At 51.2% G+C, this 13,616-nt stretch overlaps 2 protein-coding genes across 7 annotated transcripts; one reads left to right on the forward strand and one right to left on the reverse strand.

Moving 5' to 3' along the window:
* Positions 1 to 1,459: 1,459 nt before the first annotated feature.
* GALT (galactose-1-phosphate uridylyltransferase) lies at positions 1,460 to 4,912 on the reverse strand. 5 transcript variants are annotated; one of them, XM_055302807.1, is made up of 11 exons: positions 4,762 to 4,912; positions 4,306 to 4,475; positions 3,999 to 4,074; positions 3,875 to 3,923; positions 3,622 to 3,751; positions 3,412 to 3,468; positions 3,136 to 3,258; positions 2,729 to 2,861; positions 2,543 to 2,626; positions 2,075 to 2,229; positions 1,460 to 1,797 (listed from the first exon to the last, which is right to left on the reverse strand). In XM_055302807.1, the coding sequence occupies exons 1-11, from the start codon at positions 4,841 to 4,843 to the stop codon at positions 1,714 to 1,716; spliced, it is 1,143 nt and encodes a 380-aa protein (XP_055158782.1). In that variant the 5' UTR covers positions 4,844 to 4,912; the 3' UTR covers positions 1,460 to 1,713. The 5 variants fall into 5 exon arrangements, with proteins under 5 accessions (XP_055158782.1, XP_055158780.1, XP_055158783.1 ...); XM_055302805.1 differs by having other exon boundaries at positions 4,680 to 4,909; XM_055302808.1 differs by lacking the exon at positions 3,875 to 3,923 and having other exon boundaries at positions 3,622 to 3,722; positions 4,680 to 4,909.
* Positions 4,913 to 10,875: 5,963 nt separating this feature from the next.
* SIGMAR1 (sigma non-opioid intracellular receptor 1) lies at positions 10,876 to 13,616 on the forward strand. 2 transcript variants are annotated; one of them, XM_055301402.1, is made up of 4 exons: positions 10,876 to 11,144; positions 11,289 to 11,489; positions 11,623 to 11,715; positions 12,556 to 13,616. In XM_055301402.1, the coding sequence occupies exons 1-4, from the start codon at positions 10,994 to 10,996 to the stop codon at positions 12,780 to 12,782; spliced, it is 672 nt and encodes a 223-aa protein (XP_055157377.1). In that variant the 5' UTR covers positions 10,876 to 10,993; the 3' UTR covers positions 12,783 to 13,616. The 2 variants fall into 2 exon arrangements, with proteins under 2 accessions (XP_055157377.1, XP_055157378.1); XM_055301403.1 differs by having other exon boundaries at positions 11,623 to 11,697.

The following is a 13,616-nucleotide window of genomic DNA, read 5'->3' on the forward strand; positions in this document are numbered from 1 at the left end:
GAGCCTGCAGTCGTGCCCTCCTGGGACAGCAGGGCTGAAGTTTTCAGGCCCCTCCTCCTTACAGCAGTCCAAAAACAAAACCAAGTTCAGTGGCTCAGGAGCCACTGGTCAGGTGATTGGAGAAGGTGAAGGTGCCCCTGACTCCAGATAAGGACTTCTGTGGGACAGTGATTCTTAAACTTCGCTGGGCATTGTGGTTTTAAAACAGCCAAGCCACACTCCAAAATAATTAAATCCGATCTCTGGAAGGGCCTTGGCATTAGGGTTTAAAACTCCCAAACGATTCCAAAATGCAGTCAAATCAAGAGTGTTGGGTCAGGTGTTTGTGTAAGTGTGCCTTAAGCCGGCAACACATCCAGGGTTCACATCCACTCCCAGTGACTGAGGTCTCAACGGAGATGTGTACCATGTCTGTCTGAGGTCCTTCCAGATACTCCAAGTCCCAGACCCTATCCCTTCAGGGTCTCAAGGAAGAAAAAACCCTGGACTAGAAGACAGGCAGCCAGGGTTCTCCCAAGCCAAATCATCACTGTTTAGTCCTGGCATGATACCCCTCCCAAACTCAGTTGCCTTGAAAGAATGAAGATAAAAAGCCTCTGGCCATTCTTGCATTGCTCACCAGCCCTATCCTCACCTAAAAGTTTGGAGGGCACTAGATGGCATCAGGTCTCCTGGGTTGCATGCCCTAATATTGCCATAGTCATACAGTCTTGCCAAGGAAACAGATTGGGGAACACCTAGGTGGCTCAGAGGTTGAGCACCTGCCTTTGGCCCAGTCCGTGATCCTGGAGTCCCGGGATGGAGTCCCACATCAGGCTCCCTGCATGGAGCCTGCTTTTCTCTCTGCCTATGTCTCTGCTTCTCTGCCTCTCATGATAAAATAAATAAAATATTAAAAAAAAAAAAAAAGAAAGAAAAGAAACAGGTTGGGAGGAGTGGGGACAGACTCAAGATCACTCCAAGAACCATCCCCTCCTTCCAGGTGCTGAGGCTCCTAACTCTGTTAGCCCCTTCCTTGCCAGAGCTGTTTTCTTCCTTTCTTCTGCTGCAATAATTGGGGCACATGGGCAACTACAAACGTGCAGAGCCTGCAATTATATGCTGCACATGAGAGTCTAGAGAAGTCAAGGACACAAAGCCACGTACACGTTCCCTTCCCGCCCCTTCAGCCCCTGTGGGCTGGAGCAGAGCCAAGCTGCAGCCACTCAAAAAGCCGAGGTTCTGGCCAGCAGCCCAGTGTCTGGCCACTGACCACTGGATCCAGGATCCTGCTCCCCCACTCCCCATCAAACCCTCAGGCCTAGGCTTGATGAGCTGACATATCATCCCAGGGGTAGTGGTAAAGGGGGCTCTGGCCTTCCGAAAGCCTTAGCCACAGACAAGAACACAGAATTTTCAAAGTTTCTTAAACTGTGATGCCTTTGTTACTCCAGGAATAAGAGAATCTATAGGCCAGACATTAAATTGAGTATTCATTTTATTCAGAGATTTGGGGTGGAATTTTTGTACTCTAAGTTTTGTATATTTGTAGGCAAAGAAGAGTTGTGGCTGGTGCTATGCCATCAGCCTTTAACCCAGATCCCCAAGGATTATAGTTCATACTCCTCTGTCATTAGAATAAGTTTGAGAAACACAGTTTAGTTTTATTGATCCCACATCTTCCCAACCCTCGGCCCTGGTTCCCTCAAGCAGAAGGCCCTGTGGTCAGCGTGGTCAGGCGATGGTTGCTGTCTCCCTATCCTTCTGCTGCCCCAGGCAGTAATGAACCTCAGGAAGCATCCTTAGTCTCTCTGCAGCCTGGAAGGGAACAGGGGGCAATCAGGGAGGAGGAGGCTGCCCAGAATGGTGGTATGGAGTGGTATGAGTCGAACAGTAATAATGAGTACCTAGGAGACACTGGGGGGAAGGCTAGTAGGACCAGGAGGCTGGTGATAAAGACTGCCAAAGTAACCAGAGGATATTGCTGAGCAGCTCCTAGGTTATAGCGGTTTTCAGGGTCATGATTATTGAGTTCCCTTGGGAAAATGGGAGGCAAAAGTAGCACCCAAGGACCCAGAGTGCTCTGAAATCTGACCTGCTCGGGGGTGAGGTCCCTCTGAGCCTGGGCAAGCATTTCATAGCCAACCATGAATTTCCGGACGGTGGCAGAGCGCAAGAGTGGAGGGTAGTAATGAGCATGAAGCTGCCAATGATCCCAGTTGGCTTCAGCCTCTGATCCTGTGGGAGCCCCTGACAGAAGAAGAGATAATTGGGAAGGGTCATTTTCTAGTTCTTCAGCCTAGCCCCTACCCCTAAACTAAGCTAGCTACCTGAAAACTACATCTCCCAGCATTCCTTGCCACTGAGTAGACCAGGCATTGGAAAACACTAGGAGACACAGTTTCACCAAGTTTATTGTTCCACCTTCAGTCCCAGCACCCCTGGTCTGGACACTTCCCCCAACAAGTATTTCAAAGCCTGCTGGGGGTTGCAGTCCACTGAGCTGGCCTCAGGACCTCAGAATTGGTGTCAGAGCTAGGTATGGATGCTCAAAAAGCCTTACCGTGCCAACCCATGGAGTAGGGAAAGGATGTCTCAAATAGGTTGTCATACTTGGTCAAGAGCTTCTTCATGATGGAGGCTAGATCTGGAATCAGAGCCTGACTCTCAGCCTGGGGCCAAGATGCTGGCCCTACCAGAGCTATCCCCATCCTATGCCTGGCCCCAGGGTCCCAGCTGGAAGACTCACCATCACGCTCAGCAGGGGTCAGCTCAGGCAGGCGGCGCACATGCCTACGGGGCAGCAGCAGTGTCTGGAAGGGCCATACTGCCCAAAAAGGGACTAGTACTAACCAGTGCTCACTGGTTAAGACCAGTCGTTCCTGGGCAGATCAAGTAGAGTTGAGGTCATGAAGGGATGGGGTTGGGGGACTGTCAGCAAATAGGCAGGAGAAGAAGAAAAAATGTACCCAGAATCTTATCTCCACTACTACCACCCTAATCTAAGCCACTGTCATCTTTCCTTTTTGATTATTGCTATGGCTTACCCATCAAGTCTCTCTTCTATTTTCCTTCTACCCTTCTCCTTCATACACCTTTCTCTTTTGGGCTGAGGGTAGGGGTTCCTTGCAGAAACAGGGTCTGGCTTTTCCGCACCTTTCTGAGCAGCTCCTGGCGGCCATATTCCATTAGCAGGGGCTCTCCATGTTGACTCTGATAGGCCCGCTGAGATCGCTCCTCACGCTGGGCAATATCTGGCAGAAAACTACTGGCCCACACCTGTCAAGGGGCAGGAGCAGAGAACAGCTGGCAGATCCTTTGCCTCCAAGCCTCCACATTACTAGCATATTTACTCTGTCCCTCTAGGTCCTTTCCCCACAGTACTGCCTTGAACTCACCCCACAAATCCACTAGGGCCCCTGACACACTTACCTGGCAGTGGGGATGGGGGTTGGAACAGCCCATCATGGCTCCTTTGTTTTCAAAGATCTATCGGGTAGAGGTAGGTAGCTTTAATAGCCAAAGAGACACCAAACCAGCCTTTCCTGACCACATCCTGTGAAAACAGGAATACTACTTCCCAGCACCAAATCTGCACCACCCTCTCCCTGCCCATCCAGGGGAGGGGGCAACCTCACAGACCTGCACCCAAGGGTACCGGGCACCCAGCTCCTCTGTCACTGAGGCCCACGCATCGACGACAGTGCGGATCTCAGGGACTGACATAAGTGGTAGCGTTACATCTGACCAGGGATGGAAGCACATGACCTTACTAGGTGGTGTAGGAGGAAGAAATGACAGTGATATGGGTTTGGCTGTGCCAGGGGCAGGGCCCAACCTAGTGCTCAGTCCAAGCCCTGGGTTGAAGGTAAGAAAGGAAATCCATAGTTATTACCAAACTCCTCGAGCAGCCTCCGCTTGGAAAAGAGGATGATCACTGGGTCCTGAGATAAAAGGGTATCATTCTCTGCAACAGAAGTCCCCCAACAAGTCCAGCCTCCCCCCCCCCCACAGTTTACCTGGATTGGGGGCATCAGGCTGCAGAGCTGGAAAGTCGTTGTCAAACAGGAAGGTGCCATCATAATAGGGATTCACCTACTGACAAGGATGGTCTAGAAGCATTTGCTGCTCCATACCCACCAGTCATCTGGCCAGCTTCAGGGGCCAGACAGGCTACAGGGGGGGTGTGGAGGGCCCGCTGTGGGGTCAGAAAGACTCCGTGGGTTATAACACAGAAGGGAGTCCACTCCGTTGTGGGTGAGGGGCAGCTCTAAGAAGGAGCTACTACTCGGGGCTCAGTTGCAGATGCAGGTTCTAAAGGCTTACCTCTCCATTGGCGCGTGTGGCCCCGGGACACAGAGGGTTGTGGGGGTCATGGCGGGGAACTGTCATCAGGAGCGGGGGTTCTACTTGCCCCTGCCAGGGCCGCTTCATGCGGTGAGCTGACACCAGAACCCATTCATCTTGTAGCGGGTTGTAGCGGATATGCTGATGTTCTGGGGACAGAAAGGCAAGATCAATCAGCAAAACTCTCTGACTCCCTCTGGCCTGGGTCTCACCCACCAGCAGGGCCAAGCCTGGAGGCACCGTCTCGGCCCTCTCCTGCTCAGGAGCCAAAGACGCGAGCTTGAGCTTTCCCAGGTCCTAATTAGCCTCGGCCCCAACTCGGTCGCGGAGGCTTGGCCGGGTGGGGCACCGACCTCGGGGAAGGGACGGTAACTTTCCAAGCAAAGGGAGGGCTCGGCTCCGCGTCCCAGCGCGTCCCAGCCGCCCTGCAGTTACCGCTCGCTCGGAAGGTTGTGGCCGTGGCATCCGCCTCTGACGCCTGCTGGCGCTGCTCAGGGGGTGATCCGCTGCGCGACATTAGGCCACTTGCGTGGGTGGGGATCCTCTGGAGCTCTATAGAGCAGACTCTCACCCATCTCTGGGTCTGACCCGCCCCGCCCCCCGATGATTGGCCAACCTCTAGCAGGTGACCGCCTAAGGGACCGCCCACCCGACCGCGGGCGCGACTCCGGAAAAGCCTAGCTTTGGGGGGGAGGGGGCGCTTTGGTCATCCCAGTATACCCTCGGGCCAAGTCACTACTTTAGGAAAAAATTATCTGTAAAAACCGCTGCTTGCAGATCCCTCAGCTCCGTGACACAAGATTTCTTTGCCGTATTCAGTCATTCATTTGGTCACTCGTTCAGCAAATATTTACTGAAGATCTGTGTGCCAGGCCCCTAGGCTCCATGTGGGGCAAAGGGATGCCCCTGCACAAGTCAGGCATCGTCTCTGCTCTCCAGCAGTTCACAGTCTGGGGTCGGGTAGGGGTATAATCCTGAATCCACAATTGTCGCACTTGTTCAATCGCCAAGGTGGAGAAGCAAAATGGCATGAGGGTGAGGGTGGGAGCGATCTGCTTCAGCTCAACCCTGGCTTCCAGTTACTACCTGGAGGAGTGAATACTTCACCAAAATCAAACCCCATCCCCTGCAGGCTGGAGAAACAGGTTTGGGGGGGAAAGAGCCTAAGTAACCATGTTATTTATTTAGTTATTTAGCGTTACAAGCACAAGAAGTGAATTGTCTTGTAAGAAGGCTAAAAGAAATGTAGAAGTGTGGACAGGACCCAACTGTCAGTAGCTCCAGCCACCATCTAGGTATATAATCAGGTATATAATCAGCCACCATCTAGGTAGGATCAGGGGTGTTTCCTTTACACTAGGATAAAAAAATTCAAATTAATTCCTCCCTTGGCACTTTTTAAAAGACTCCTAAATATTGTTTGAACCCCCTGCTCATTCCACATGCAGAACAGAAGCCTAAGGTCACCTAGAGGATTAGTGGCCTAGCTAAGATTTGAACCCAAGCTTCCAGGCTCTTCTCCATGCTCTAAAATGCTCTGAGATTTCAGTGAGACTCAAGACAGAAGATAGGAACTCCCCAGTAGTAGGGAGGCCCCTTCCCCCAACCCAGGCCAGGCCAACCCAGGTGTTTTGCAGCTCAGATGCAAAAACTGGGTCATTGGTCATTTACCTAATCTCTGCCCTAGGTCCTCAGACTGGAATCTGAAGAGACTACTAGGTAGGGGGCAGGGAGCAGGAAACTGAGAAATGAGCATTTAACCTATACCACTGGCTTTTCATTCTTTGGGGTGGCGGTGGGGTGGGGGGAGCTAGGATAGATTTGCTTTCCTCCTCTCTCAGCCATCTTTGTTGTTGGAGTGACTGGATTTTGGAGGCAGACCCATTTTCCCAAGAACACCAGTGCTTCAGTGCTACTCCTTACATCATGCTGATACAGTTTTGAATGTAGGTGAGGTCCAGAGCCAACAGCCAGGAAAGAATTCTTGAGAGGTCTTTGGTCCCAAAAGGTGGTGATTTTATTAAAGCAACAGGGACAGGACCCTGGGCAGAAATAGCTGCTGCACCAGGGTTGCGAGGGGTGGCTGATTATATACTTGGGAACTGGGGGTAAGGAAAAAGGGAGGTTTTTAAAAGAACTTTCATATGCTAAAGAGGATCTACAGGGCAGCCCAGGTGGCTCAGCGGTTTAGTGCTGCCTTTGGCCCAGGGTGTGTTCCTGGAGACCTAGAATCGATTCCACATCGGAATCCCTGGGTGGAGCCTGCTTCTCCCTCTGCCTGTGTCTCTGCCTCTCTCTGCTTCTGTGTCTCTCATGAATGAATAAATAAACTCTTAAAAAAAAAAAAAAGAGGATAATTCAACTTTGTTAAAAAAAAAAAAGAGGATCTACGAGATACTGGAGGCCTTGCCATTGTCAAGTTAAGGTTGTTTTTTCCTCTAGTAAAGCATTAACATTAAGACAGTTGGGAGCTTCCTTCTGGAAATTAGGTTATTGATAAGAATGCTTTTTTCTTACAAATGTCACTAAGACATTTGTAAACTGAGGGAGACTCTTGTCTTGCTGGACTGTATCTCTGTAAGTTAACCATTTGTTTTTCCTTCCCTTAGCTTTAGGGCAGCCAGGAGTGCCTGAGGAATGTCACACCTGTCCCACCTGGGAGAAGAGGGAGGGGTTTGCAGGGTGTCTGTGCTTTGTCCTCAGCTTGCCTTCTGCTCTCTCATCAATGCCAAATAACTTCTCACCCCCTTCAGAAACATCTCTTCAGGAACACTTCCAAACCTCTTCTCTGTCTCCAAGATGACTTTTTGGGGGAGGAACAGAATGGCTGAGATGGAGCCTACTGAGCCCTTTCCCTCCAGGATCCCTTGAAGATCTCTAATACAACATTGTTGAAAACAAAACTTGCAGGGATGCCTGGGTGGCTCAGCGGTTAAGCACCTGCCTTCGGCTCAGGGCATGATCCTGGAGTCCCAGGATCCAGTCCCACATTGGGCTCCCTGCATGGAGCCTGCTTCTCCCTCTGCCTGTGTCTCTGCCTCTCTGTGTGTCTCTCATGAATGAATGAATGAATGAATGAATGAATGAATGAATAAATAAATAAATAAATAAATAAATCTTAAGAAAAAGAAAAGAAAACTTGCAGTCCAAAATTGGCATCACACAGGTCAAGTCTTCAGGGCAGCCCCGGTGGCTCAGCAGTTTAGGGCCACCTTCAGCCCGGGGTGTGATCCTGGAGTCCTGGGATCAAGTCCCACGTCGGGCTCCCTGCTTGGAGCCTGCTTCTCCCTCTGCCTGTGTCTCTGCCTCTCTCTCTCTCATTCTGCGTCTCTCATGAGTAAATAAATAAATAATCTTAAAAAAATATTTAAAAAAGAATAGGTCAAGTCTTCAAACCCAGGCTTTTTTTTTTTTTAAGATTTTATTTATTTATTCATGAGAGACAGAGAGAGAGAGGGGCACAGACAGAAGCAGGCTCCCTGCAGGGAGCCCCACACCTAACTCGATCCCGCATCTCTAAGACTCCAGGATCACACCCTGGGCCAAAGGTGGCGCTAGACTGCTGAGCCACCTGGGCTGCCCCAAACCCAGGCTTAATGCCTAATTTAACTGTGTTTCATTTTTTTTAAGATTTATTAATTAATTAATTTATTTATTTATTATAGACATAGAGAGAGAGAGGCAGAGACACAGGAGGAGGGAGAAGCAGGATCCATGCTGGGAGCCCGACGTGGGACTCGATCCCAGGATCGTGCTCTGGGCCAAAGGCAGGCGCTAAACTGCTGAGCCACCCAGGGATCCCCTATAACTGTGTTTCAATTTCCACAGACACGTTGTCTTCACTGATTAGTCAGGAATTTTCTGATTAGCACCAATGAGCCCCTACATGGGCATTTTCTTTCCCCAAAGGAAAACTAGGTAATCTGCATAATACTCCTTAAGGGAAAGGAACTTGCCTGGAATAATCCTTTTCTCTTGCTAATAACTTTCTTGTGCCAGGCTCCTTCCTATAAAAACCTTCCATTTGGGGGGCATCTTATCTTACACGTCTGACTCCTGATTTCAGCTCAGGTCACAATCTTAGGGTTGGGAGATCAAGCCCCGCGTGGGCTTTGCACTCAGCAAGGAGTCTGCTCCAGATTCTCTCCCTCTCCCTCTGCTCCCTCACCCTGCCTCACAGTCACATGCAAGCTCTCTCTCTCTCTCTCTGTTTGTTTGTTTTTTAAGATTTTATTTATTTGGGGGCAGCCCAGGTGGCTCAGCAGTTTAGCACCGCCTTCGGCCCAGAGCCTGACCCTGGGACCCGGGATCGAGTCCCGTGTAGGGCGTGGAGCCTGCTCCTCCCTCTGCCTATGTTTCTGTCTCTCTCTCTCCCTCTCTCTCTCTCTCTATCTCTCATGAATAAATAAATAAAATCTTTAAAAATATATATATTTTTGGGGGACGCCTGGGTGGCTCAGCGGTTAAAGCATCTGCTTTCAGCCCAGGGTGTGATCCTGGAGTCCCAGGATCAAGTCCCACATTGGGCTACCTGCATGGAGTCTGCCTCTCCCTCTGCCTGTGTCTCTGCCTCTTTCTGAATAAATACAGAGAGAGAGAGAGAGAGAGAGGCAGAGACAAGCAGAGGAGAAGCAGGCTCCTGGCAGGGAGCCTGATGAGGGACTCGATCTCAGGACCCTGGGATTATGACTCAAGCCAAAGGCAGATGCCCAACCACTGAGCCACCCAAGTGCCTCACTCTCTTTCTCTAAAAATAAATCTTTTTTTTAAATATATAAATCTTAAAAAAATAGGTAAAAAAAATAAAAATAAGTCTTTAAAAAAATAAAAACCTTCCATTTTGTATGCCTCCTCCTTGGAGCTCTCCTCTACAGGCTAGATGGGGTGCTCCCTGATTCATGAATTGTTTAATAAAGCCAATTAGATATTCAAGTTTACTTGGTTGAATTGTCTTTCTTAACAGAGTCCATCTTCCCAGTCTCTACTCTTTTTTTTTTTTTTTTTTTAAGATTTATTTATTTATTCAGGGAGAGCGAGAGAGGCAGAGGGAGAAGCAGGCTCCATGCAGGAAGCCTGATGGGGGACTCGATCCGGGATCTTCAGGATCACACCCCAGGCTTCAAGTGGCGCTAAACCACTGCGCCACCGGAGCTGCCCACCAGTCTCTACTCTTAACTGCACAATACACTGTAACAAGGTTAGTGGCCTGTATTGGTCTAAGTAATCTTAGTTGCTGTAACAAATGACACCACACCCCCAAACTCAGTGGCTTAGCAACACAGTCCATTGTGGAGGTAGAGGGGAAGCAGCATTCAGAATTCTCCACTACTTAATTCTCTGTAACTAAGATAATAGATGAAGAAAGAGTGAGAATGTAAAGAATTTCACAGGTTTTAGGAGCTGGACCTGGAAGTGGCATACAACATTTCTGGCTATACTTCATTGGCCAGAACACAGTCATATGACCTCATCTAACTATAGAGTATACTGTGGAATGCAATCTGACTGCCCAAGAGCAAAAGGAAATAGATTTGTGAACATATAGCATCATCTCTGCTACATGCCCCTACTGAGAAACCTAATGACCATTTCCCATCATTTTATCGGACCTCTCAATTACATTTGACTGTGTTGATCCTTCATTCCATCACTATCATGTGTGATGCTATGTTCTTACAGTTCTCTTCTCCCTTGTGTTTTATTTTTATAACAAATACACATGTCACCACTTGCAGGGCACTAATTGCTTTATAAATATTAACTCATTTAATCTTCATCACAATGAACGTATGCTCTCTGAGGTAGGTACTTTTATTCATCGCATTACACAGATGAGAAAACTGAGTCACAGGGTTTAAGTAACTTGCCCAAGATCACACACCTAGTAGATGGCAGAAGCCGGGCTTTTAACCCAGTCCAGCTCCAGAGTTACTTTCTTAATCACTGCACTTTGCTGCTTCTTTTCTCCTTTGTTTCTCTTCCTTTATTATTCCGCTCCTCATAACCCTTTTGGTTTACAATGCACTCCTCTCACATTTTGTGCTTCAAAGCAAAGAATGAATCGTAGGCCCCCAACAGACCCCCTGTTGTCTCTTCACAGCGACTTTGTTCTTGGAACAGGCCACATTCGCTAGAATGCCCTCCCCATTTCCCCTAAAGGCGTGGCTCAGGCATCAGCGCCTCCATAAAGCCTTCGGTAACATTCCTAGGCAGAAGCGCCTCCTCCCACTTTCTGTGCTAACAAAAATGGCAATCACAAGTCCCGGAAGTCTCTGCTTCCGGGCTTGCCTGCTTCACCTGGGAGTCCAGGCCGGCCCCCTACCCCCGCCCACATTCACACCCCCATTCACACGTGGTAGGGCACTCGCAGAGACCTTGCTCGTAGGCCCTAAATAGTGCAGCCGGGGAGGCTTAGCCCCGCCCCCTCGCATCACGCGCGAGGCTCCGCCGCACTCCTCGGCGCTCCCCGCTCCCCGCGAGGAAATGGTTCAACCCGAGGGGCGGAGCCCGGGTGCCCGGACTGTTATGATTGGCCAGGGCAAGCCGTACCACGCTGTGGCGGGGGAACGGTCGTGGGCTGCGCGCCGCAGGTCTGGAGGCAGTGGGAGTCGCAGCTGCAGGCCCACCGGTCGTTCCTTCGCTTCTCCGTGCCAGGCCGCCCGCCGGGATGCAGTGGGCAGTGGGCCGGCGGTGGGCGTGGGCCGCGCTGCTCTTGGGTGCCGCAGCGGTGCTGGCCCAGGTGGTCTGGCTCTGGCTGGGCACGCAGAGCTTCGTCTTCCAGCGCGAAGAGATCGCGCAGCTGGCCCGGCAGTACGCGGGTGAGCCGCCGGATGACCGGGCGAGTGAACGGGTGGAGGGCAGGGTCCTGGGGAGGCCCGAGCCGAGCTGGGAGTTTGAGAGGCGCCTTTCCCGAGTTCGGAGTGGTGCTGGCTCTGACCCTGTTGTTCCTCTGCCCCCTCCAGGGCTGGACCACGAGCTGGCTTTCTCTCGGCTGATCGTGGAGCTACGGCGGCTGCACCCAGGCCACGTGTTGCCCGACGAGGAGCTGCAGTGGGTGTTCGTGAACGCGGGCGGCTGGATGGGCGCCATGTGCCTTCTGCACGCCTCGCTGTCCGAGTACGTGCTGCTCTTCGGCACCGCCCTGGGCTCTCGCGGCCACTCGGGTCAGTGCTGGCGGCGGGCCGAACTGGGAGGCTGGGGCTGTACAAGGGCCCATGCCCTCCGTTCTGATGTTTGGCCAAGCCGTGTATTGGCGCTGATCCCCTGATACTCGGTGTCCATCTGATTGTCCCTCAGGGCGCTATTGGGCTGAGATCTCCGACACCATCATCTCTGGCACCTTCCACCAGTGGAGAGAGGGCACTACCAAAAGTGAGGTCTTCTACCCAGGTGGGTAGGGGGGCTCTGGCAGAGAGGTGGGTCCCTTCATTCTGGGGTGCCCAGAGTTGGAAGAGAGCGATAGCACGGAAAGGGGGTGTGTTGGGGGCTCTTTCCAGGTTTCCTTAACCCCCTAGATAAGCCACAGGTCGTTGATTGAGGCAGGTCCGAGGGCCCCCGTTGCTTTCCACTGTTAAAAGGAAACGAAACATAACAGCTTCCTGTTAACCATGCCTGATTTTTATCTACCCAGACACTGTTTTATTCATCTAATATTCCAACAGTTGTTGGGAAGACAGTTGGGTAATCAGATATGCTCTCCTACCCCCAAAGACAAGACAGACCATTGTCTCCCTTTTTCTGTGGTGAAACATATGACATAAAAAGTAGAGCTTTGGACTTCCACATAAATTTGAGGTTGAGCTTTACAGGCATGACAGGAATTATAACTGAACAGCTACATTTCTCAGAAAGCCACAAAAATCTTACAATCACTCCTCCCTATCTAACAGGCCCAGCCCAAATTTAGCTAAATTTCTGCCTGACATGTGTGAGGCTGGGGAATGCAGACTTCCAGGACTCCCATACAGTGGCCCATGGCCAGGTGAGGTGGCCCTCCTTGGCTTCCCCCCAAAGAGGACATGAGCCAGGCGATGCCACAGAGGAAAACTTAAGAGTGGCTATCTTGCCTTCTTAATCTTCCAGATGGGCAACCAGGCCATGAGGTAAGGCTTTTTCCTTTCCTGAAGCTCTTGCTCTGCTCCCTGCCCATAGATAGCCCATGGCCTAGGGAGGTGGCAGCAGTGGAAGGGCAGGGCGAGGCTCCTTATGTGGGTGCTCCCTGTCCCCCAGGAGAGACCGTGGTGCATGGGCCTGGTGAGGCAACAGCTGTGGAGTGGGGACCAAACACATGGATGGTGGAGTATGGCCGGGGTGTCATCCCATCTACCCTGGCCTTCGCGCTGGCTGACACGATCTTCAGCACCCAGGACTTCCTCACACTCTTCTATACTCTTCGAGCCTATGCCCGGGGCCTCCGGCTTGAGTTCACCACCTACCTCTTCGGCCAGGACCCCTGACCAGCCAGGCCTGAAGGAGGACCTGTGGATAGACAGGAGCGGGCAGGCCCGCATACATCCACTTTCTGGAGCCCAGGTGGAAAGACAGGGACGTACTCACAACATGCAATTACTAAGTTCCTGCTGTCAAGCAGGGACATACATACTTACACAACCAAACATAGAGACTCATGGGGACATATGGGACATACCCGCAGATATTATCCCATGTGTACAGCAGCATCATGCATTCACACCCATCCAGAGAGGGAGCCCCACGTATACCAAGGGGACCAGTCATTCAGACTCACATACCACAAGCTTGATGACTAACTCAGGCCTTTCCAGAGTTTCTCTGCCACCAGTCAGGGCTCTGGAGTTAGGGATGGGTGTGGGTATTATACTCTGTATGGGCCTGACCCCTCAATCCAGCAGAAATTGAGGGGGGAAGAAGATGAAGGTTGCCTGTGGAGGCCCCCTTCATCTCCCTGTCCTCACCATATGCCTTACCCCCATTCTCTTCCCCTGCTATGCAAGTGTTCTCATGGCCTGTCCCCCACCCTCTCAGCAACCAAGTTAGCTGGGGAACCATAAGAATGCTGAGGTCAGGGTCTTCCAATCCTGAAAGATCCCCAGCCCCATCCATCCCTCAGGAGTATGATGGCGAGGCTGGTCTCAGCTCAGGACCCACTGCTGGGCAGGGGACCTAGAGAGGTTAGCCTAGGTTCAGGGAGCTATCCCTGGCCTAGAGAAGGCCTTTTCTGCACACAGACACCCCCATCACAGCTTCCAGACATTGCCCTTGATGCATAGTCTGTCCATATGTCTCTGTTAATAAAGATGTGTTGAACAGTT

This window comes from Nyctereutes procyonoides, unplaced genomic scaffold (assembly GCF_905146905.1).
Source record: "Nyctereutes procyonoides isolate TBG_1078 unplaced genomic scaffold, NYPRO_anot_genome, whole genome shotgun sequence".
NCBI lineage: Eukaryota > Metazoa > Chordata > Mammalia > Carnivora > Canidae > Nyctereutes > Nyctereutes procyonoides.

Bases quoted from the DNA above. Each gene is read 5' to 3' on its own strand.
- GALT (XM_055302805.1), bottom strand. From the start codon at position 4,791: ATGCCACGGCCACAACCTTCCGAGCGAGCGGTAACTGCAGGGCGGCTG. The intron at 3,469-3,621 runs GTCTGTGAGGTT...TCTACCCGATAG, and splicing joins CCCGGTACCCTTGGGTGCAG to ATCTTTGAAAACAAAGGAGC. The intron at 2,627-2,728 runs GTGAGTCTTCCA...CTCTGATTCCAG, and splicing joins GACCCCTGCTGAGCGTGATG to ATCTAGCCTCCATCATGAAG.
- SIGMAR1 (XM_055301402.1), top strand. From the start codon at position 10,994: ATGCAGTGGGCAGTGGGCCGGCGGTGGGCGTGGGCCGCGCTGCTCTTG. The intron at 11,145-11,288 runs GTGAGCCGCCGG...TGCCCCCTCCAG, and splicing joins GCTGGCCCGGCAGTACGCGG to GGCTGGACCACGAGCTGGCT. The intron at 11,490-11,622 runs GTCAGTGCTGGC...ATTGTCCCTCAG, and splicing joins GGGCTCTCGCGGCCACTCGG to GGCGCTATTGGGCTGAGATC.